Source organism: Perca flavescens, chromosome 9 (genome assembly GCF_004354835.1).
Source record: "Perca flavescens isolate YP-PL-M2 chromosome 9, PFLA_1.0, whole genome shotgun sequence".
Classification (NCBI taxonomy): Eukaryota; Metazoa; Chordata; class Actinopteri; order Perciformes; family Percidae; genus Perca; species Perca flavescens.
In genome coordinates, this window is record NC_041339.1 from 11,940,386 (window position 1) to 11,966,005 (window position 25,620).

The 25,620-nt window shown below is 42.2% G+C and overlaps 1 protein-coding gene across 7 annotated transcripts in view; it reads right to left on the bottom strand.

Annotated features, from left to right (window-relative positions):
* ralgps2 (Ral GEF with PH domain and SH3 binding motif 2) overlaps positions 1-25,620 on the bottom strand; it is a 93,384-nt gene that overhangs the window by 33,992 nt on the left and 33,772 nt on the right. For all 7 annotated transcript variants that reach the window (XM_028586974.1, XM_028586970.1, XM_028586971.1 and 4 more), the window contains 7 exons: positions 22,906-23,036; positions 22,127-22,234; positions 21,423-21,473; positions 8,543-8,626; positions 2,788-2,877; positions 2,591-2,683; positions 481-607 (listed from right to left, as the gene is read on the bottom strand). In XM_028586974.1, coding sequence (XP_028442775.1) covers positions 481-607; positions 2,591-2,683; positions 2,788-2,877; positions 8,543-8,626; positions 21,423-21,473; positions 22,127-22,234; positions 22,906-22,965 — 613 coding nt within the window. In that variant the 5' untranslated portion in view covers positions 22,966-23,036. The remainder of the gene's footprint in view (positions 1-480; positions 608-2,590; positions 2,684-2,787; positions 2,878-8,542; positions 8,627-21,422; positions 21,474-22,126; positions 22,235-22,905; positions 23,037-25,620) is intronic.

The window sequence follows — 25,620 nt, forward strand, 5'->3', positions numbered from 1 at the left end:
GATGTTGCAATTATTGAACTTAAAAAAACAGTGGAAAAAGTTAAATCAACAGTAAAAATAAAAAAATAAAAAAAATAAACAACACATACAGCTGTGAAATTTGCCTTAATACTTTTCCTATTTAAACTTTACTTTTTCCATTCAGAACACAAGAGAAAATAAGAGTTTACCTGCAAAACGTAATGAGCTAAATAATTGGTTTTCTCGATTATTCTGTTTTTGTGATCAATGGGAGCCGAAATCGTAATCGCAATTCAATTTTGATTAATTGCACAGCCCTACGACTATGCCTGATGACGGTGGCGCTGAATAATCCACGAGATAACGGTTCCAGACACACATGCAGAGGCAGTTTGTTTCCTGATTAGTCCTTAGGTTAGCCTTTGGCCCGTAAATAGCAAATAAAGATAAGAAGCTGAAAGTAAGGCACCTTAGTGCGTCCTTCAAAGATCATGTATCGTGTACGTTTGTGTCGGTTACCTAGGTATGGTATACAGGAGACCATGCTCTGGCTGCTTATGAAGTCTCTCAGACGTTTATAGTTGTCTTCTTTGGACATCAGGTAGTCGAGGCGATCAAATGTTGCCTTGTCCTTCCGACTCAGTAACTGTGAGGGAGAGAGGGAACGAAAAAAAGAGAATGAGAGCATTAAATAGAAATAAACGGCTATAATGTTAGCAACACCTACATACATACATACATACATACATACAGTACAGGATAGGAGAAATACAGTGACATAATTTAAACAAAAAAAACTTAGATTTTTTGGGGGATTTGGGGTGTTATTTTGTGTCTCCACACACATACAAACTTGGAAAAAACTGCAGGGCTTTCTATGTCAGAAGCAGAGACGAGGTGGCTAACCGCTAGCATGCTACCTCGTTCTCAATGGCAAAACACTGCTACAACACACACAAGTTCACCATAATCTACAAAATAACTACTTACATGTCCCTCGTCTGCAGGTGTTCCACACAAAGTTGGAGGCGTGCCTTTGTTTAGAAGACGTCTCCCGGCTAATTCTGCCTTGTAACTGACCTGACTAGATGAGGGGACCTTTACCTAGCTACTGCGCATGTGCGACTGCCAACAAAGATGGTACAGAAGTGTGATGTCTCACTCTGTAGCTAAAACAGAGAGCTCAACACACAGGGTAAAAAGAGGAGCTGCAGCAATGTGCAGTACAACAAAAACATGGTGTTTTTTGAAAATTAAACCATGTAAACCTATTCTGGTACAACCTCTAAATGCAATTATGAACCTGAAAATGAGCATAATATGGGCGCTTTAAGTCGTCTTTACTCAGCTGCACGTACTAATAACTGAAATCTGACATGCATCAAATGGCTGTAACAACAGTTAACAGGAGCAAGACAGAAAAGAATCAGAAATGGAGCAGAGTAATGCATTTGGAGATTTGACTGATACAGCGGTCACTGTGTGGCTGATGGCTGACTGGCCGTCTTGTGACAAAACCATCAATTTTAAAAGGGTTTCTTTTCAACATCCAGAATTTTCAGTCACCCTTTACACAAAACTAGAAAAGAAAAACTAAGGGCAAGACCCATTACTCTCTAGCCAACACTAACTCTCTGGTTGATTGTTTTATTGAACTAGCCACAATGCCAGAGCACAGAAGCATGCAGCTTTCCAGATAAAGACAGGCTGTTTGCAAGATTGTGTGTGTGTGTGTGTGTGTGTGTGTGTGTGTGTGTGTGTGTGTGTGTCTGTTTGTTCACTGGTAAGAGAGAGCTGCACTGCAGAGTAGTCAGCTTGTGGACCAAAGCAGCAGCAGCAGCAGCGGTAACTCATCAGACCACAGTGCAGCTGATCTGCTGTCACAGGAAATTTAAAAAAAGTTGTGACAATGGGAGAGCGTACTAATGATATGTGCAGAGAACGTGCATGTGTGCGCGTGTATGTGTATCCATCCTTCTGTTTTCTAAGAAGCAGGTGAGCCAGCAAACGGCATTTGCTGACTAGCTAAAAGAATCTCCTGTGGTTTTGTGGAGCCGGGTAAAAGAAATTTCCACCATTACATCAGAGCATCATCATGCCATTATGTAAGCTCTACATCCCCAATGAGAACACTGAAACCGATCAGAATCCCTCACAAACTTTTAAAATGGATACTGATACTTAATAGCCTTCATAAAAATGAAAGAAAGAAAATGAATATGAATAACGTGTTTAAAATGTTCCCGCTCTAAATCCGCTGAAATCTGTATGAAGGTGCTGGGTGTGTCAGTAAAGGACGGACTGACAGCACTAAGTAATGACAGAATTGGACACTGCCACCCGCCCCCCCAAAAAAAGGACTCAACCATTCCTTGGTTGAGGTTTATGTTTGTTAAATTATCATTTCATCTCATGGAAAGGGGTGAACTTATAGTTTTCTAAACAGTTTATTTATTTTTCCTGAACTCTTCCATTCTCTTCCATTCTCATGTAACTTGTGTGCTAGTTTTTATTAGCCTTTGTTTATGTGTCCAGTGTTTTGGTACGGATCTGCGGGACATCCCCGTTTATTGACAGCACCCTACTTATAAACCAGACTTGCCGTTCAAACTAAGGTAAATATACTCACCGCCCACGTTTTGGTAAGCCTGAAGATGGGGGCACTTTGCAACGCTGACACGACAGCCATGACCGCATGGAGGTTGTTCATGTCACATAGTTTCTATCAAAAAAGTTCAAAGAGGATACATTAAGTTGGATTTACAATGCAAACATTCATAAAAAAGGTCAGAACAACAATGCCATGTTATGCGCGGATGTGTGTACCTTGGCAGTGCGAATGTACAGACTCAGCACCTCAGCGCGGATCTTCAGCGTCTGCGCATGGAGGATCTCTCGTACCACCCAGAAACTCGTCTAGAAAAGAAAAAAAGAAATAAAATAAAAAATGCACACCAACATAGATTACGGCGCCAAGCAACTCTCACAAACTTCCCCCAAAAACAGACCCCAGGATGCGGAAGACACAGAAAACTTTAGCTTTCATGCGTGACACTCTCCAATCATGCGTGACACTCTCCAAAGCGCAACGAGGATTTCAGGTGTGCACAAAGAAAAACAGGGCGTCTTGTTAAATCTCCAGTCTCGGAGTCCAGAGCCAAGGCCTGCAGCCAGCCACGGCAACTCTGGGCTTAAAGCAGCACAAGGCCGAGCGGTAGAGCACAGGGCAGACTGCTAACAGGAACGCTCCATTAGAGTCGATTAAGGTTTAGCTCGAGGAAGAAAAAAAACAAAAACAAGAGTTTCAGAGGAAAATCCGACTGACTCCAACTGATTACACAACAGCTACACACCATAACTCCTAGTATGTCAACCGAGAAAGGAGGACGAGTGTGTGTGTGTGTGTGTGTGTGTGTGTGTGTGTGTGTGTGTGTTCAGAGTACTTGGCCAGGCCGCGAGTGACGTCGGAAATCTGTCTCTTTGGGGAGAACGCTGGTAAGCCAAACCTCTGATCATACAAAACACACAACACACACACACACACGTCAGTGAATCAATCAGTGTTAAAGCTCTGGGGAGAGAGGGAATGGAAAGAGGAAAGGGAGAAGAGCAAGGGAAGAAAGAAAGTAATGGGAGGGGAGTTAGTTTCAGCGCTGCGGGGCTCTAAGGGCTTTCAAAGCCCCACAGCTGTCTGCACATATTGTTCTGATAAGAGCGTCCCAGGCAGACTGACCAGCTCTACTTTTTCCTTCTTCTAAAAACGCAGACTTTCGGAATTGTTCTCTCGCTTCGCTCCACGCCAATTCTTCTCTCCTGTTTAGACTTCAGTATGCGCACATGTATAATGGTAACCCGATAATTTAGAATTCTTTAAAGATATGGAAGCAGGTAACAACAACTCTGAAAACACCCAAAGTTTATTTGGATTCTCCTATTTGTTGTAACCATGCATTTAAACCTGCACTGGATGATGTAGTTTTCTCGAACTGGAGGGAGAAAGGCATTATCACTTTGAGAAATGTTTATATTGAGGGTCACTTGGCCTCCTTTCAGCAGTTACAGCAGGCATTCCAGCTCCCGGCTTCCCATTTTTTTCGTTTCCTACAGTTGAGACACTTTGTGAGGACTCATGTTCCGCAATATGAACGTAAACCTCAGCATGTAGTATTAGATAGTTTTTCTCAAATCAAACCATATACGAGGGGTGCTATATCTAAATTCTATGGTATCATACAGAATGTGAATAACACATTGTCAGACCCATTTAAGGAGGCTTGGGGGAGAGAATGGGATATGGAAATATCAGATGAGATGTGGGAGAATTGTATTAAGAACGTCCATAATAGCTCAATCAATGCAAGACATAGCTTGATACAATTCAAGGTAGTACATAGACTACATTATTCTCCCTCCAGATTGCAGAAAATATTTCCGGAAGCGTCATCCCAATGTATTAAGTGTCGGAGTGAAGTAGGAACACTAACCCACTTATTCTGGTCGTGTCACAAGTTACAATCATTCTGGGGCTCCTTGTTTGAGTTTCTCTCTAAGGCCTTTAATCACCCATGTAACCCAGACGCACTCACCGTATTGTTCGGTGCGGACAATCCAGATAGTGTGAGGAGTGGTTGTGAAGCCAAGGCTATTTCGCTCTCAACATTGTTAGCCAGAAAGCTGATTTTACAATCTCGGAAATCTGAAAGGTCTCCTACACTTGTAATGTGGTTGAGGCAGCTGGGTAATGTCCTACATTTGGAGAAAATCAGTTACATCATGTCTGCTAAAGAGGAATTATTTTTTGAAATCTGGCAACCTTTCCTCGATTTAAACTAAATCTAAAAACTAAACTGGTGCTACCCTGTCGCTGTGCCGTTCCCTTTGTCTTATGTCCTGCTTGTCGCATGTCGACAGCTCCTGTCAAGTAACCTGTTCTGTTTTGTGTAACACCACCATCTATTGTTATTGTGTTTCTACTTCTTTGCTACGAAAACAAAAATAAATACACAAAAAAAGTCTGTACAGTATGTACAGTTCAGTATGCGCTTGATTAATTGACTTCGCCAGCGTGGTCAACATTCCTTTATTCACGCCAAAGGCCGCTAGGTGTGCTCACTGTGCGCGTCTATAAATTAAGTGTGGGTGTGTGTCTGCTTTGCCATGCTTTTCTACATTCTTGATGTGCACTAATTCAATCCTATAGCTGGTTTTGCCTGCTTCACCCCCCGAAACCACCCCATGACTTGTTTTTGTTTCATGGAAGAGGTGAGGAGCTCTCTCCCGGTCTTCTTTTATAAACACACGATGCACACACACGCTCAATCTACGCGGGTATTGTATCCCCAGGAAACAGCCACATGGGTTTCATTTTCACCATTTCATGAAGAAGCCTATAAACAAGATGAGGGAGTGATGAGAGGAGACAGAGGATACAGAGATGGTGGACTTCCTGACTTCTACTTTAATTTGCATCTCCTGCCTTGAGACAGTGACCTCATGTGATCGCTAGATAACAGCAAAAAAAAAAAAAAAAAAAAAAAAAAAAAAATAAATGTTGTCAAATCTTCTTTTCCCCTTCAGTTTACAGTAGACCGGAGTTTCCATTGCCTGTAAAACGTGATTCCAATCTGGGAGTAAGAGATGCTGCCGCTTCACATCTTGTTTCCTCAGTGGTCTAACTTGATTGAATTGAATTGAAAAAACTTTATTAATCCCGATAGGGAAACTGGTTTGCCACCAACCATACAGCAATCGAACACAATACACAACTAAAAAACAAATAAACAAACAAATAATTCTGGACTAGTAGACCAATAGACCGTGATAAGGAGACAATAAATAAATAAATAAATTATAAAAGACAAAAATAATATCCAACGGTTAACAGTGTAGGTTATAAAATCTAACCGCAGCGGGAACAAAAGACCTTCTCATGCGCTCACTAGAGCACCGAGGCATTACCAATCGCTCACTGAAAGAGCTTCGGAGTCCTTTGAACAGAGGGTGTAATGGATGCCCTTTCCGAGTTCTGACACAGTGGTAGCAGAGTCGCCAGCAAGGGGGGCGGCGCCTGGACAACTTTTTACTTGATAACTGAGGTCAATCTGGACAAAGCTCATCTGTCCAATTCGCTAAACTCCCGGCTCATTACGGAGCCTGTGGCCTCCTAAGCCTCGGCCCCCGAAAACTGCACAGCGGTGAGATCACTCAGGATGGCAGTGTTCTACGTAGGTGCGTTCACAAGTGTTTATGTGCGACTGAGCGGGGTTTTTTGGGGATACAGGGGTTAGACCTGTCTCAATAAAGCCCATATTATGTCCTGAAGCAAAAGGTTGTGTCTTTTGGGGGCTGCGTTTATGAGCGCATCGAGGCCTCCAGATGGAGCTGCGAGGCCCCAGCGCTTCAATAATCATAAATAAGCGGAAGACAGATCCAGCCACAATGCTCAGAGCTGGGGATCCACTCATTTAACGGCCTGAGGTTAGGAAGGGAAGGGACGGAGATGAAGATCTGGCCAAAAATGACGGCGACTGCAGCTGACTGATTTGAGGCGATCACATCCCTAATATGCTTACGCTTGTTCAATGGTAGAAATTAAGTTTACAGACCTGTGTTAAGAATAAACGTTTACAATTGCACTTCAGACATGAAGCTGATGCCTATTTGAGAATAAGTCATATCAATTCTTTACTCTTATCCGACTGCATAATCTAACTAACTATAAATCGAGTGTGTGTGTGTGTGTGTGTGTCCAGCATGCTTAGTACAGCAGCAGGGGCAGGGAGTTGCTGCCTCCCAAATGGGGGCTCATTGATTGCGGTTCACCGGCTCTGCTACGAAGCCCAGGCCTCCTGTGTTGTTTGACCCATCCACCACCTCAACCTGCCTCCTTACACGTGGATTTTCGGTCTTTACAGGTCCCATGGCATTAACATTTCACTTTATGAGGTGACGTAGTGACTTCCCCAGCAGGCTGAGCCAGGCTCCCTGCTCCTCTGTAGAGGTTAGATCAGATCCGCTAGACAGGTCGGCGTCACGGGACGCGCCTCGTGGCCCGCCTTATTTTTGCCTTATTCTGCCTCTGATTGGCTTACCCTGTTATTCTTTTTTTTAATTATTTTTTTTTTTTTTTTTTTGAGGCATTTCATGCCTTTAATGTGATGGGATGGCTGAAGACACGAAAGGGGAGAAGAGAGGGGGAATGACATGCAGCAAAGGGCCGCAGGTCGGAGTCGAACCCGGACCCTCTGCGTTCGAGGCGTAAACCTCTATATATGGGCGCCCGCTCTACCAACTGAGCTGTCTGGGCGCCCTACCCTGTTATTCTTACCCTAAGCCTAACCAATCCCTACTCATCATGGCTAAACCCAACTACGTCGACACGTCCAGCAGCTCTGATGTACCATTTACCCTGCTCCTCCCACCCGGGCCACATCACTACCTGGATGTGTGACGGCTAGACAAAAAAAATAATAAAAAAATAAATAAAAAGAGGACACACCGAATCCCTAGATGACCCTCAGCCGTGCCTGATTGAACTGCATTTATAGTTGGATGAAGTTGTTGAAGTAATCGGCCGGTCTATCCTTCTGGCGAGAATGTAGTCTATTCCCATTTGGCTACAGTCACCACTGATTCTGTATTACTGCTGTAATGATTTCTGGTTACTTTTTGACTACTGTAAGCAAGTTGCTGATTCTTCTCTGCCCAAAACCCAACAAGACCGATTATTGTGCAGTGATCATAATGGGTTCAGAATTAGTCTCTCTCATTGCCTCCAGCTAAATAGACTGGCCAGTTCTCTTTTGCTCCCAGAGCGCAATGCCAACAAAACAAGGACTGAAGGAAGAAGAATATGGCTTCAGCTCATTCTAAGGAGCTTTCTGGGACTCTCTGCCCTCCCAATCCAAGTCCCATTATTCAAAAAAAGCTCATTTCCTTGGCTCCCAGCAGCTGAAATGTGTGCAGTTAACATCTTGAATCACCGTTTGGGATCTGCTATACGAGGAGAAGTTTCCACAGCAACACATTCTTGTTAGATCATCTCATATTTTTACTGGAGGGCAGTAAAGTGGGTCTTAAAGGAGCCTGGCAATAAGACTGGAAGGGGATTAAAGGGCACGGCTGCCCCTTACATCATTACCCTCAACTTCCTGTTGATGACTTCACAGGGCACTCGGGGAGCATGCCACACACTCCTGCATACATTTGGAAACACATGCTGCACCAACATGCGGGAGCACATTAATAACTTCATAAATGCCAGAACCAAGAACCAGCTGAGGACAAAATTCACCTAGGGACTATCCATGGTGTGTACGACTAGCAGGGAGGAGACATGGAGATTATTAGGCGCTGCCATGAGAAGCAGGGCTTCAATAACAACCACTTCTTGGAGAGCTAGGGTGAGGATTTAGTGCTTGGAGGATGGAAGCAGAGGACACGGTGGAAAGAGGAGCTGTAATCTCCATTCCTAGATGACCACGGCTCATAAATCTTTAACTGGGACTGTTTTTTCCCCCCTCTCCTTTTGGGTGAGACCTGAAGTAGAACTGAATGTGACATAACTGTGTATGCATCTCACCTGGTTGAACCTGCGAGTGAAGGCCACAACATTTGGAGCAGAGCTGTGCTTCTCCTTCTTGTTCCAGCCGCAGCTCGACAGCTCCTGAAAACAGACAGACAGTATTTTTTTTTTTGTACGTGCGCCAGCATTTTTTAACTGAATGCACTAAACCAGGGGTGTCAAACTCAATTTCACTAAGGGCCACACTGGAAATGAGAATCACATCAAGGGCCAGAGATGTAGAGTTCATTCATATGCTTTTATTTTACCGAAAAAGTGTAATATCTTTGACTGTATTACTGCATGTCTCATATGGTCTTCTCACTTACAGTTTGGTCAACATAAAGCCCTAAAAAACTCAGCAAAGAAGTTTCTTAGTCATCAAGCAAAACAATGATTTAAATTTTAATAGCAGGCTACCACATAGCCGACCCCCAGCAAACTGGGTCACAGCCCGAATATGAAAACTCTCTGCTTCTGGGGGAATTTCTGCATCTCAAGTTGTCAAATCTGCTTTGAGTGTGGCGTAATTACAGTGTGAAAAACACGTCCCTGTCTTTTTTGTTTTGGCACACAACCAGGCGGGCCAAAATTCATTGTGAACCTAAATTGATATATAGGCCAGATCAAAATTTGCGAGGGGCCAGATTTGGCCCCCGGGGGCCTTGAGTTTGAGACACGTGTACTAAACAGTCAAGTCAGGGGTCACTCAGTGGGAAGGGGAGAGGAGGCGAGGGAGGAAGAGAGAGAGGCTGAGGACAAGATAAACAGGCATGTGAAGCTATGCAGGAACACGCTGTGCCTCAGTATGGCTCAACCAAGCTACGCACGGACTCCTGAATTCAAACTCAAAACTTAAAAATTGTCTCACTGTGGACATTTTGAGTTGCCATAGCAGGAAAACCACATGTCACTAATAACATTAATGGGCACTTCACTCTAACATTAAAAAGGTATAGTGGAGGAATTTCCCGAATTTAAGAAAAGAACCGCCCTCTGCACTTTTTGAAAAAAATGCACATGCACAACACTGCCTGCTCCCGAGAGGGAACACCTATTAAACGTGTGCACGAGAGTGCACGGTTTACAAGTTGCTGTCGGCATGGCTCATACAAGCCTACTTTCCAAAAGAAGATCTGCACTTTTTCACAAATTGAGATGTTTACCGTGTGTCCGCGGTGCGTGACTTGTGCCAGGGCTAGCATCGCTAATCATAGCTTACATCAACTTTTGCTAGCAGTGATTTTAAATGGATTTCTCCAAATAGCATGTCAAACTTTACCTGTGGAGTAGAAACTTCACGACCGAGGCATCAGTGGGAAGCCCAACCTGTGCTTTTAGCGCACGCCAGCGTGTGAAATATTCTCCCAAAAGCTTCAATGCTTCAATGAATGGCTGAAACTGTAGCTCAAGCTCACCACACATATACACCTGAAAGCTAGGGACGTGCACGTACGACGGCCTTACGTAAACATATCACCAGAATGATTGACAACTAGGAGGACCAATAGTCTTGATGATCCACCCGGAAAAAGAAAATCCTCCACTATACCTTTAATTAAAGGGTAATTTCCGTTTATTTCAACATGGACCCTATTTCCCCATGCATTTGTGTCTAATAAACTGATGTGGACAAAAATCTTAGAAATTGGGTCCAGTACTGAGCGCTAGGGCTGTAACCGGCCGCCACAAACCTGGCTGCAATGTAATCCTACGGGCCAATAGAGCACCCTCGATTTCTGTCCACTGAATAGTGAGTGTTTTTGCCAATGGCAGGCCCAGACTGTTATCAAAAAGTGTCAACATTATCGATCTTGCCAGGTGACTTCTTGTGCGAAGACAGCGGTGTGGAATGTGAGTCAGGTGAAAGGCATCGGGAGTTTTGGAGTACAGAAATTAGAGGCTTGTGTTATCTAAAAGATTTTCAATGCAATGATAACTCAATAGTACACTACTTTTTGTACTTTACTTTTAATATATTAATAATGGCAGCAAATGTGCATCACAAGTTACCAGAGACCAAAGTGATGTCTTCAAAATAATTATTTTGTTTGTTAACTGTCAAAAAGCTGAAGCTATTCAATTTACAATCACAAAAAAACAAAACAGAAAAGCCGCCATTCCTCCCATTTAAAAAGTCATAATGGTGTTTTTATTTACTTTATTCTGTGATTTAAATTGTTGCGTATTCTTTTTATGTCGATCGTCTTATCAATTAATCATTCCTGCACTTCTGTTAATACCAGTCTCCCAAAGCAGCAGCAGCTGTGGAAGCAGCAGTGCTGATTTTGGAACTTAAACACAGCAAAATTCCAACAACACACAAACAGTCATTTCTTTCGGAGTACCAGGCTGGACTCCGTTTGGCCTCGGCTGCTGTCCTCAGCGATGAGGTAAAGACGGAGACCACACAGAGAGACACTGCAAGGGGAACCCAGACCCTCCGCTGGCCCCCGAAGGCTGTCCGGAGGCCAGGGACACCGACGTAACCGTAGGAAAAATGTTGTGCAAGCTCTCCTCCTAATCCTTGCCAGCTCAGGCCGACTTGTGCTGTATAATATGAACAGCTGAATCAGGCTGCAGCTCCCCTCCTGCGAGACTGAATGTCTGGAAGCAACCACCTCCACCCAACAGCTCACAACTCCCTGACCTGGGCCGCATCAGGACAGCTCCTTGCAAAGAGAAGGCCGTACTCATTCAAGGCAGCCGGCGGGGGTAAAGAAGCAACATATCAAATACAGATGTTAGAAGCAGACATTCATGCGTGGGCGAGGTGATGCCTCGGGGGCCTATGTTGCCTGACTCAGGATGAGGATACGAGGAGAGTGGAAAGGAGATGAAGGGATAGCAAAAGAAAACATTGTAGAAGACCTAACATCATCTCCCCACAAGGTTTACAAGCCTGTGTGGAGTCAGGCGCATGTTGTCCCCGTCACAGGTAGGCAGACACTAGCCCGTCTCACAGAGGAGGGCTCAAGGTTTATTTAACATCGGTCCTTTTTAAATAAGCGCTTCCGTTCTTCCTGCCATCGTGTCAATCATTCTCCACACAACGTTGGTGATGGTTCTTAGACAAAGACGTTCCATAGTTGGTGGGAGGTGGGCGAGTTTGTGTGTCTCGCCCGCTCGGAGCGCCACCTGACCACCCAGGTAGGCGCTGCGCCCGAGAAGAGGCACACAGACGGTCCTGTGCCTCCCTCGCTTCTCCAGACCGCAACGTTTCCACAACCTACAGTGACCCTTCAATCCCGGACCGCCGCGGCCGGTCTTATAATCTAAAAGGCCTTTTTACGGTTGTGCGCAGGATCCACGCCAAGCTTCCGCTGTAGCCTACGTAAGTGGCCTGATGTTTATACTTGTGCGCTGGTGTGTGCGTTGAGCCGGCGTGTGTGTGTGTGTGTGTGTGTGTGTGTGTGTGTGAGATAGAGAGAGAAGTGAGAGAGTGACGGCGATTAGCTTCGGAGAGAGTACCGACTCTAGAGTCATAGTGAGAGAAACAAAGTGTCTCCCCTGTGTTTTCGGACCACGGTGGGAAATCTGGAGCAGGAAAAGTTAACCCTCTCCTTGATTTCTTGTTGTTTATGGAGAAGGAGAACCAGGAAACGAGTCAGGGGAAATCCAACGCCACCAAGCCGCGGCAGAGCAACGTGCGTCGCTGCGACGTGCGATTACATTTTTTGAGAGGTGCGCGTCAGGCTACGGCGTAGACGCAGAGGGGTCTGTGGGGGGTACGCAGTCAATTCTACGCCGAAGCATAAAAAGGCCTTAACCCTCTATCCATCACGCTAAGCTTGAAGTTGAAGTCATTTTCACTCTATTGTTCTTCAGCTGTTGCGTGATAACCGATTCCAGTGCCTGATGTGCGTTTATAAACAGCAGGGAAGCGATCTGCAGCCTCTCCAGAAACAATTAGGATTTCATTTTATTTTTTTTTTTTTTTTTTCTTCTTTTGCCTTTATGGTCTCATTTCACACTCAGGCAAACTTAAAAAAAAAAAATCTGACAACAGTTGAGTCTTTGGAGAAAGGCTTTGACCAGGCTGCTCTGTTAAGGAGAGGGTTTTAAATTCTGCAGTAAAAGGGCGCAGTAAAAAAACCTGCACCGCCAAGCCACAGACAGCCCGTCATTTCCACATGCTGGTCTGGCTGAGCAGCATTTTCATTAAAGCACAGTCCTGCAGCGTAGCCAGAAGCTGGCTCTATCTACACTGTTTGGGTATGTATAGCTAACAGTCAAGGAAAACGGACGTCAACTCTGGCTGCACATTTAACTGACCTTGGAGTTGCAATTGTCAACAAACAAACTATTGAGGTAATAGAGCATTCTTATGGATCCAACCTAAGATATTAACAAAGATCAGACTCTCAGCTGAGCGTTAACTACACCAAAACTTTACCTAATCCAAAACACCTCTAATCGTAACCCTAAAATAACCTTTTCTTGATTTCCCTAACAATTCAATCAGATTTGTGTTGACTTCTGTTTTACAACCACACTGTGAGGAGTATTACATAAACAATGGTACAGGCTGAATGAGATAACCAGCTGCAGCTAAGCCACGAATTGCAAAAGACCTCATGTAAGATACCACAGCAATGGCTTTTGTTTTCGTCTTCATTGTAAATGGAAAACTGAAGTGTTGGGATCCCAGGGAATATTAAGGCGAGAGGCCCCCACAGGCCAAGAGATTATAAAGATGAGGAACGGGGTGGAAAAAGAAGTAAGATGGGGGGGGAGGAGGAGGAGGAAGTGAGATCAAGAGAGATTGTTTGCCGCGAGAAAGGATTGTAGAGATATCCAGGGGATGACAGGAAGGAGTACAACGGAAAATCTGCACAGCTGTGTCTGATGTGATCTGTACTTCAGCTTGTAGTGAGACAGAGGAAGCCTAATAAAACAGATAGCCTGGTTGTGCCTAATGTATGGTGCCACTGTTCTACAGATTTTCCCGTAAAGAAAGAGCAGAGGAGCAGAACAGAAAACGCATGAAAAAAAAAAAAAAAAAAAAAAAAAAAAAAAAAAAAGGGAAAAGAAGGCCGTTAAATGCATTATTGTCTCAGTTAGACCGTTCTAAACTATAGACCCTGGCAGGGACCCACAAGCCAGCAGCAGCCTCCATTACCTCGCTGTGCACACCATGGAAAGAATGACTTTTACAGGAGATCCTTCAGTACATGTACTCTACGCGATTCATTTCTTATGGTAGTACAGGCCATCTGCCATGGCTAGTTAAACCAGACAATGCATGTTCCTATATGAAGATTTCATAGTGCATTTCCTAAAAATCACCATTACATTCTTAAATATCACGGGGGAAAAAAAATCCTCTTTAGTTGTGTTTACATGGAACCTAATATTCCTCTAATAATCTGAATAATGGCCAAATCAGAATAAAAATGCCTCATGTAACAGCCTAAATCGGAAGAGGCTGGCCCGATCAGAAGGAATTTCAATCGGTTTAAGAGGGGTGGTGTAAACCTTTGATAACATGTTCAATAGGAAAATATTAGCGCCTAATAACCATGTAAAAAACAAAAACTTTCAATTGTTGATCGGTAAACTCTGTAAAAAAAAAAAAAAAAAAAAACTTTCTTGGTCTTTGGCGGAGGAAGGGGCACCTAGTTTACTGTACCAGGGTACCCCCAGGATTCTTCCAAGTTACATTTAAGACTTTTTTTAATACCACCTAGGATGAAAGTGAATGATAACTTCACGGCCATATAATGGAAAATCTGTGTGGATTTTAGGCCTGAGAAAAGAATTATTTACGGTGTCCTTGAGTGGCAAGAAAGGCGCCTTTAAATAAAATGTATTATTATTATTAATGTCACCTGAATTTAATAAAAAATTGTATTATAATACTCAATCATATTTAGTTCACAATTGCTTTGTAAGGCGTGTGTGTACTCTATTAACATAAGATAATAAAGCATTTGTTGCATTAAGGGCTCTTATGCTATGAAACTTAAAAACACAAAATAAATAAGATGATAAAAAATAAAACGTGGGCATTATGAGGTGTCACAACTAGTTCCACCTTGGCTAGACAAGATAGAGATATAGATATAGATATATATATATATATATATATATATATATATATATATATATATATATATATATATATATTATATATATATATATAGATAGATATATATAGATAGATATATATATATATATATATATATATATATATATATATATATATATATATATATATATATATATATATATATATATATATATAAAAAAAACAAAGTATAATCTGCCAACGTAAACGCCAACTGCTTCAGTGATTGTTTCATCCCGTTCCACTCTTGCATCTGAAGGCTGCTTGAAAGCAGCGGGGAGAAAGAGGTCCTCTTGCACCCAGTAAAGCAGGAAAAAAAAAAAAATATATATATTCTGCTTCTACTTCTTCTATCTATCTACTTCTGGCAGATTAGACGCTTCACAGCGTGTGGAAAACATCTTCCTCAAATCTTATCAGATCACATTATTTAGCGTACATGTAAACAGTTGAGTTGAAATCTCTAATCCGAATGATTTTTCATTTTATGTCCATGTAAGCGCTCTGACAAGAAAAACTTGCCCCTGTGGTTTTTACGGTCACTACCGCCAAAATATTTTTCTCCACCTTTTAAGCAGCATGATGAATGTGTACAGACCATCATGCTGACAGGCTGTAGTGGGGGTGGGATTCCCTTCTGGGTTTGTTGTGTAGCAATTATCGTCCAATCCCTCCAGCAGAAAACAACATGAGCGGAGGACTACAGTGCCCGACAGAGAACTGCATCCAGCATTTACTTACGTCTCACATGCAGTTGTGACTGCAGGACAGAAAACACAATATTCTAGTACATTTTTTATCTCACAAATCAGAGCTGGAAAACATTAAGCCTGCAGGCGAGACGGGCCTGAGTATGTGAAACGTTACCTGCATCCAACTACAAGTCATCATCGTCTCACATGAGACTTTCAATCTGTTCCGAGGATTTCCACGCCGGGTGTTCAGACATTAGAGGAACTGACATACTTCTCAGCGGTACGTAAAATGCAATCCGATAGCTATTCCCTGAGAGCTGAGGCTTGCCAGCCAAAGCCACTAAATTACTAACTTGGCTGTTGTCATGACTGTGTGGTGTTAAAAACAAAAGCAAGCCCCCCTCCCCTCGAGTCCCTCTGCCATCACTCAATCTCTCTTTTCCCCTCAGCCTCTATTTCATAAACATGCAGCTGTAGATCATCGCCGTCTGATTATGAAATTAGAAATGGTCTTCTGGGACAGAGAAAGATGAAGGGAGGAAAAGTCCTCCAACGTTCTTTGATTTCGTCCCAATTCGCTACACTTGACCTTTTATCTCTCACACATCATTCTACTCTCTCCATTTGTCTTGTCAGCTGATCTTAGCCATACTTTGGAGAGCTATCCAATCCAGTTCACTCTTTTTAAAACCAGCCAAGGCTACAACCCATTGGTAATCACTGCCTCGTATATTTCGATGAGAGAAAAAGATTTAGCTACAAGTCCCTTGCGTCCTCTCCAACATCCAAAGAACATATCAGCAACTCAGCAGAGGGTTGTTTAAACAGCAGTCTTCTCTGCATTATACATTATTTTACCATTAAAAAAAAGAAAATTCTGCTGTTCTCATCAATCATACCCCTCCGACTGTCAACGCTCTGCTCAACAGCTCTCTGTACATTGCTCTGCAATCTTTTTCTACTCCGGTCACAGACGAGAACCACCAGCATTGTGCTGACGAGGGTCCATTACGTGTAGGAAGTAAATTACAGCAACCCCCCTGCTAAACCCCATCTTAAACTGTGTTTATGCTGTATTATGTGTTTAGACACTGCGTTTGTGTCTGGAACAATGTCCTGTCTGCTGGGTCGGAGTGACACGCGTTCAAGCTCTGAGCTTTCGAACCTGGCTCTCGAGGCCTTTCTGATATCAAAGAGTTTTTATTATTAGGCATCATTTTTTTCCAACTATACTGTGTATAATCGCAGTTTGGAAGAAAAGAGGAATGTGAACTATGCTTCTTGCCCAGAGGGGTTGGCGAGACTTTATACCATCTCCTCACATGGTTTTCGATGCCTCTCCACCCACTGTTCTCATGTCATCTTTTATTGCTATTGTGACGGACACTTCAGTTCAATTTCAGTTCAATTTTATTTATATAGCACGTTTAAAAACAACCTCAGTTGACCAAAGTGCTTAACATGCTCCAAAAGCAATGAAACAATAAACACAAACAAGGTACAATGTACAATACAAAATAACTGACAGTAGAAAAAGAATAAGGTCAATAATCTCAAGATATCAAAGTTGAACTTGAATTGAAAGCCAATGAATAATAGTGGGTCTTAAGCATGGACTTGAACGTTTCAATGGTCCGAGCTGTTCTTACATGACTAGCTAAACTATTCCAGAGGTTTGGAGCAGCGACTGAAAATGCTCGGTCACCTTTGGTTTTTAACCTAGATCTGGGCACATCGAGAAGCATCTGATTGGACGACCTCAGTGCTCGGACAGGCGTGTGGACATGTAAGAGCTCTGATAAGTAAGAAGGCGAGAACCCATTTAAGATCTTAAAAACCATATTTTAAATTCAATCCTGAAACAAACAGGAAGCCAGTGGAGCGTGGCCAAAACTGGTGTAATTTGGTCACGCTTTTTAGACCCGGTTAAAAGTCGAGCTGCTGCGTTCTGGACTAACTGTAACTGACGAAGGGATGACTGATCCAATCCAACATACAGTGAGTTACAGTAGTCTAAACGGGACATAATAAATGCATGCATTACTCTTTCAAAGTCTTTACGTAGCAGGTAAGGCTTGACCTTAGCCAAAAGTCTCAGCTGGAAGAAGCTAGTTTTAACAACAGAAATAATCTGTTTGTCAAATTTAAAAGCACTGTCAAAAATCACTCCCAGATTTCTGGTAAAAGGACGAATTTGGGAACCTAAAGTACCGAGAGTATCTACACAGGCACTGAAATGTTCAGCACGTCCAAACACAACAACTTTGGTCTTATTGTCATTAAGACAGAGAAAATTCTGATCCAACCATATTTTGAGATCACTCAAGCAGTTTAACAACGGCTGGATAGTTTCCTTCTCATTGTTTCTTACAGGCAAATAGATTTGTACATCATTTTTGTTTTTTTTAAATGGACCCTAAGGGCAGCATGTACAAAGAAAATAGCATGGGTCCCAAAATGGAACCTTGGGGGACCCCACAGGAAAGAGGGGCAGCAGATGAAGACCAGTTACCAATGTGGACAGCAAAACTCCTATCTGTCAAGTAGGATTCAAACCATTTTAAGGCAATGCCCGTAATGCCAACACTTTGTTTGAGTCGGGATAAAAGGATAGAGTGGTTGACAGTGTCAAAGGCCGCAGTCAAATCTAAAAGCACTAAAACAGCGGAGTTTCCTGAGTCGACCGCTAAGAGAAGGTCGTAGACTCTTAGGAGGGCAGTTTCAGTACTGTGACGTGGCATAAAACCAGACTGGAACTTTTCATGAATACCAAAATCATCTAAAAATGATTGAAGTTGATTAAAAACAACCTTCTCCAAGACTTTAGATAAAAAGGGTAGTTTAGAAATAGGTCTAAAATTAGACAAAACTAACGGATCCAAATTTTTCTTTTTTAAAAAGTGGTTGCACAACAACATGTTTAAAAGCAGCTGGAACACACCCTGAGCTAAGAGATGAGTTAACCAAGGATAAAATACTGGGCCCAACAGTGTTAAAAACATCTTTAAGTAAGCGTGCAGGGATACTACTACTTGTCTTTTCTTCCTCATCCAGAGGGTTTTGGCTACACCTTTCAGACTGCACTCCATACATCTGCTCCATATCAGCGTTGAAACACTTGAGTTAATGAGATACTCTGTTCTACTGCAATCCTGTCTGGGGTGATTTTTCCCACTCATATCAGAATGTCTGTCTATATACAAATGTAAAAATGTTGTAAAAATGAGCACGCTAAACAGCGTTTTAGTCTCTCTCTATGAGACTCTCATTCTCAAACACACAAACATATCAGATTAACAACAGTTAACAGTTGTGATGTGTTTATGGAAACAGACCAACAGGCCAAGTCATAGCTAGTTTATGATCATTTAAACCATTTCAAGTAGTCAGTACAGTTATTATGGAAATGACCGCAGTCTTAAAAGAATGCTGATACAGGACATGTAAACCCTGCAGACGTCAACATTTGCACAATGCAGTAATAAGACTAAAGAGCCAGCTTACTTTATCTAGAGTAACTCCATTTTAAGGGCATCCACAATTAATTCAGTAAAAACATTTTTGATCCATGTGATCACAGACCGGGAACACTCTGAACTAATCTGGTGGGAATTTGGATTCATCTATTGTTCGTTATTATGCAAAACGTCAACATGTGTCAACTGGAAACATCCTCAAGAACATCTGGACTTGTCAATACATGAAATGTAAAGCTATCATATCCAATCGAAGGTTGACTCCCTCCCTTAACTATTTTAAAAACTAAAATTACAACATATCACATCATGGAAACCAGCACTCTACTTTTCACTCTCAAAAATGAAAATCACTTTGTTCTAAATTAGTGCTGTCAAACGATTAAAATAATGAAATCGCGATTAATCGCATTAATGTCATAAGTTAACTTGCAATTAATCGCACATTTTTCTCTATTCTAAATGTCCCTTGATTTCTTTTTGTCCCATTATTTTCTCATTTTAATGCTCTTATCAACATGGAAAAGTGGATCGGCTTGCTTTGTGCTTTTGTCGCCTGGCTTTGATGAGGGGGCGGAGAATTGGCATCAGCTGTGTGCTTGGCCATCAAGTGGCATTTCAGACTGGACGCCTCACGCTCGCCATCCACTCAAAACGTAACCTTAGCCTACTAGCTCGCAAGACCAAACAAGTGTGTGTGGCGTGCCTGTTAAGGTTCCGGTCTAGCTAGATCCGGTGTGGTGTTGTAGTTTTTCTAACGTTACTAGTTGTTGCAACAGCATTTGAAAAAAAAACTACAAAGTTTGCTAGGCCAAAAAGAACGTTAATCTTGCAATAAAAAATTTTTTAAAATGGGTTTGCGATAACGCCATTAATAATGAAAAAACTGACAGCACTATTCTAAAAGAATATGCCTTTTATTTCATACCTGCAAACTCAGAAGGGCTGAAAAAGGTGACACATCTCTCTCCTCCCCCCCTAAGTGCTCCTTTTTATATATAAAAAAGGAGCACATTCAATTGGATTGGTCTGTTAAAAAATATAAAAATAAAAAGCTGATATAAAAATTTTAGGCCTTTATTTATAGGACAGCTAAAGACATGAAAGGGGGGGGGGAGATGACTCTCTGTATATGGGCGCACGCTTTACCACGTGAGCTACCCAGGTGCCCTGAATATGCCTTTTAACCCCAATTATGTCCATTGCGGTTTCTAATTGATGACTAAGCCCTAATTTAGCTACCATATATGTGCAAATGTAGATTTCAGTGCTGCAACATGGCATTTAAAGGGTGCTTAAAAAGCACACAAAAATGGGCTGTATGACAGCAAAAACATTGCACAACTCATATAGTCAAATCAAGTTATTTAATATTTTCCTATTCAGGCAGAGAGCCGAGTGAAACAGCAGGCGTGCAACAACACACACACACCTGCTTTTCCAATTATTTGTCTGTGAGGAGGGCCAGGAGACGGACAGCAGTGGAAACTCTAGTTGAAGTTTGGTTCGGTCATAGCTGTGTAGCTTTTCTCAGCCGGTGCTTCGAGACAAAAGCACCGTGAGAGCAGGAAAAGCCTCTCTAGTCTACTCTTGCTTGCCAGGAAGCCGCTGGGTCACTCTGCATACTGTACACTCCGCTCCTTCTCTCCCTCCAGACGGCAGCCTTCACTTCCCTGTCAGCCCTCCCCCTCAATCAGGCCAGTGACACCTTCCCAAAGGCCTGGTCATAGCTCCCAAAGCGAAGTGAAACCCCGTCTCCCATCGGTGTGAACCTGGCCCCGTGCAGTTAAGATGGGACTGCAGTCCAGACAACGTCAATGACTTTCCTGTGAGCGAAGAAACAGCAATACCCCCAACGAAAGCTACTCAGGATCTTTAATCTCAGTCACACCATTTACCAGAATCCAAAAGGTCATGACACACAATGACATTGTTATCTAAATGCATTATCAATCATGCCTCTGTGTGTGTGTGTGTGTATTGGGCACTGTAAGCTGAGACTGAGACAAGTGTTGCGCATAGGAGTCAGACGGCTGTACCACACCACACTGGGATGTGGTCTGTATGCTGCTTTCATAAGCCCACAGTGGCCAACCTTAAACACCGGTTATCCGTGACTGCTGTCAGGAAGGGCCTAACGGTCCAAAAGAGAGAAGGCATGAAATTACCCCGGATCTCACTGAGGCAACAGACAAGGTTGGGTGAGACACATATTCCCCCCCACCTCCTTCTGCATAACTATGATATGTGACTCTGATCACAGCTCCTCATAGCACAGCATGGTACAGGGATATTAAAACCGCATGGACATTTTGAAAGGGAGAAAAGAGAAGGAGCAGCAGATGGAAGGAGCAGATTCTTAAATATATATACACACACACACACACACAATTATGTAAGTGATCCACTGGACCTATCTGTAAAGTGTCCTGAGATAACTTTTGTTATGATTTGACACTCAATAAAATTGAAATCTGTTATTGAATAATCGACATTTGTTCTCGTGGCATATATTGAGATGTGAGCTTAGACTGTCGCATGCAATTTTAGACATGTCAACCTCAAAATAAACACCAATGTGTTGACTTCTCCTGCTAGATGTCATAAACGAAGCGGTCAACAACTCTCCTCTCTCTACAGAGTTGAGAGCAGCTCACCTCTGGCTGGATGGCTTTGAACACAGGAGCATCCATGAGCGTAATCTGGCCCTGGAGGAGACAAAACACAACAGCTGTTAGACCCGCTCTGTTCAGATTGGGACAGACTGACAACATTTAGTCACATTTAAAACATAATTAACACTGCTTTTGCTAACACCGCTCATTTCCTCTCAAGCAGGCAGGTGTGACAGTGGTCCTTTTCTGATTGCCTCTTTAAATGCCTTAATATAGCATAGAGAGATGGGAAGTGAAGACACTTGAAAGAAAAAGGAAGATAAAGAGTGCCCTCTTGTGGCTGAATGGTGCAGACAAATGGACAACATCAAAGCAAGATTTTCTGACTCACTGTGATGAGGAAGATGCTTTTATTTGACGTATTATGGGACAATCCCGAGAAACAACAAATAAAACCTAATCACACACAACAATGGTAGGGCTAATTCAACAGAAATGTGAGTTCATAGTTCCCGTGGAAAGTTTGTGCAGAGGCAGCTAGAGGAAATCTATCACGGCCTGCTTAGCACTGCCAAAAAATCATCAATTATTACTGATCCAAACCCTGACCCCCATCTCCTCCTGTCTCAAGTCAGCACATCACATTTGTGCTTACTGAACATTTCGTTGGTCGTTTTTTTGAACTCGTCATACAGATTAACCAGACAAGAACAGATAGAATAGCAGACACTTCAAACTTCACTTACTGCATATTCTTCGGGAGTAACCTTCAGCACATCGAACACCACGGCATCAAAACTCTTCTTCAGGTCCGAAGAACCCTTATCGCTGAGAGACTCTGAGCTGCTGCTCTTCTAAAACACACACACACACACACACACACACACACACACACAGAGAGAGAGAGAGAGAGAGAGAGAGAGAGAGAGGAATGGTGGCTGTGCTGTTAAGAACATTGTTATAAAGTGGAGGAGAGAGGGGAAGTATGCAAGGTTTTCGTGAGGGTTACGTACCCAACATGGTGAAGTAGCACAGCAGAAAATCACTTTATATTTCAGTCAGAAAAGAAAATGACATCCTGTCACCTAATAATCACACACAGGCTTCCCACACTTTCTTAAAAGGGTAAGTTCAGTATTTTTCAACCTGGACCCTATTTTACCATGCATTAGTGTCCAAGTGACTAAAATCTTTTGACATTGGTCCAGTATTGAGCGAGAGCGCTGTAACCGGCAGCCGTGAACCGGGCTGCAATGTAATCCTATGGGGCAAGTGTGCATCGTCAATTTCCGTCCACTCAAAGTGCTGTTTTGGACACCGACTGTCTCAGATTGTTATTATAAGTGTGTGGCAAAATTACAGATAGGATCCCTATAGAGACAGCCTTCTTGTTAAGAGTGGTGATTGTTGGAACGGTGGAAAGACGATCCTAGACAGCTTTAGATAGCTTCATTTTAGGAGAAGCACGCACAAGATGAATTTTGAAATAAGCGTGTGGAGGTCTGATCAGTGGGCGTGGCCTCACCTCAGAGACCGTTGCAGCGGTGGTGGTGATGCTTGATTGGCCATTAGGGAGGTCCATCATTCGCACACCATCCAGCTCTAGCGCACCAGACCATTCATCATCCTCAGCTGCAGCAAAGCCCGCCCGGCCCTCTGAAAACACACACAGAACATGCCACGGTGAGTACATCTTGACAATTATCTCCTGCAAACATACGCAGACACATCGCTGGGCTTGTCACAGCAACACCACCTACTGGTTGCACTAAACTGAATGGAGTATTCTCAGGCTCGCCTCATTATTACAGGCTACCAAGTCGACCACCGAACTGAATTCAACCTCCGAAAATGACTGAACTTGAGATGGCGGTGAAAGTGTTGACCGGTTCAGCGATGGTCCCAGCAGGCCTACGAGTGCCGTATGGACGTACGCTTTCACAGCTTGTCACTTACTACACACCAGAGAGGACAGGACAGAAGGAGCTTAGGCTGAGCATTAGGAAAAGATCTTTTGTGAAAGGGGTTTGGAGAAAGCAGCTGTCACTTGGAGCCACAACACTTAACAGCTTACGCCCGACACTAGAGCACGGCCCGCTGCGTCTATAGAGCGGACTTCACTATTAAACACAGGAAGGATTTTTTGTTTTAGTTTTTTTTGTTGACCGGCTATCAGAACACAATATGCTCATCCTGAAATTGAGCCGACGTGCTCAAATTTCAGCAGTCAATGAGATTTTCAGAAGAGGCTGCTTAGAATAGACAGAATCATTAGGAAAATCCAGGTTTATTCACATGCATCTTCTTGGTTTTTAGTGTTCTGATCATCCCAAAACCTCAGTTCAGTTACAGCGGCCCACGGATTAAACAATTGTCGGGTTTAAAAAAAAAAAAAAAAAAAAAAAAAAAAAAAAATCGGACTCAGGCTCATAATTCCAGTTAATGTGTCGGGCCGGGCCAGGCTCGGACACAACGTGCACATGCTCGGGCTTGATTTTTTGTGCCCGATCTAAGCTTTACTCCCAAGCATGTGTGATTATCAACATAGTGACACGCAATGTGTTCCCAGTAGTAGTCTGTTGATTCGTTTTAATGCCCCGCTATGACTTAACATTAATCATCATCAAAACGCTGTCAGTCTGCAGTGTTATTTTTGGGTTTACCATCATCATGAGTGACCCAATCGAGTACTTAGACACTCTGCAACTTGCCTGTTGTTGGCTTTATTTGATACATCTGATTTCATAGGTTGCTAAAATTGCACTTTTTTACTGTAAGATTAAAAAGGAAGAAGAGCGTGGATGTTAAACAAGAGCGTATTCATTATTTTACCTACTACTGTTAAAAAAAAGAGCAAATACAGGCTACTCTTTTTTCACTTGCTCTGTTTATTTATAGTTTTTATTTTTGCATTCCTCCTGAAAGTGACTTTATTTTATTTTGTGGTTGGATTGATAGCCTACATCTGGCTTCAGGTTGCACTACAAATTAATTTTACTTGAACAGTGCAGTGTTAAACTACTTTAATAATTTGATAGATAGATTTGAACGCAGATAGTTGCTGCATGGGGGGGTGTCTAACTGCGTGTCAATCACTACTCATGCACACATTCATTCTCCCTTGTGGTTGGAGGGACATAGGAAACAGTTTTGGGCTTTAGCAGAAAGGGACAAAAAAAGACAATTTGAGAATCTACATGTACCTCTGTTAGTTTCACAATCTGAACCTATGGGTCTACATCGTTAACAAATTTCGACTAAAATTTCAACTGTAAACGGTTGATGATATTTTAATATAATTCTGAATCTTCTTCTCTGCCTATGACTGAAAATACCTCAGGGCTTGACATTAACTTTTTGAGGCACTTGTCCTTCGGACAAGTACATTTACGTTTCACTTGTCCATGCATAAAAGTCACTTGTCCGGGTAACGATTCATCATTTTATAAAAAAATTGTGTTTTGCTAATGCAGAATTTGAACAAACCGTTGAAAGCATCAAAACTCTATCAACATTAATACAAGTTGAAAACAGTAGAAACAAACGTGCCCCAACAATAGATTTCCCCTTCAACAAGAAAAAATGATCTCCAGACTCCATAATACAAAGTAATATGTTGTACGCCGGTGTGCAGAAGTTAATATATTGAGATTCTAAGTCAGTATTTTAAAGTTTGTCATTACTTTCAGATTCCTAGTCAATATTCTAAGTTACGTAGTCAATATATTGAGATACTAAGTCGATACTTTGAGATATTGAGTCAATATATTGAAATTGTAAGTCAATATTTTAAATGTTCCTATTGGTTTGAGATTCTTTGTCAATATTCTGAGTTACTAAGTCAATATATTGAGATAGGCCTACTAAGTCAATATTTTGAGTTAAATCAATATATTGAGATACTGAACCAGTATAGTGAGATATTAAGCAATATATTGAGATACTAAGTCAATATTTTGAGATAAGTCAATATATTTAGATACTAGGTCAATATTTTGAGATAAATAAATATATTGAGATACTGAACAATATAGTGAGATATTAAGTCAGTATTGAGATACTAAGTCAATATTTTGAGATTCTAAGTCAATATTTGACATTTTCTCATTACTTTGAGATTCTTAGTTTATATTCTAAGATACTAAATCAATATTTTGACCAGAAGTAGTGGTGACTTGAACTTCTACTATATCTAAAATAATTTTGTAGACCTAACAATGGATTTTGCCACTAAATGTTG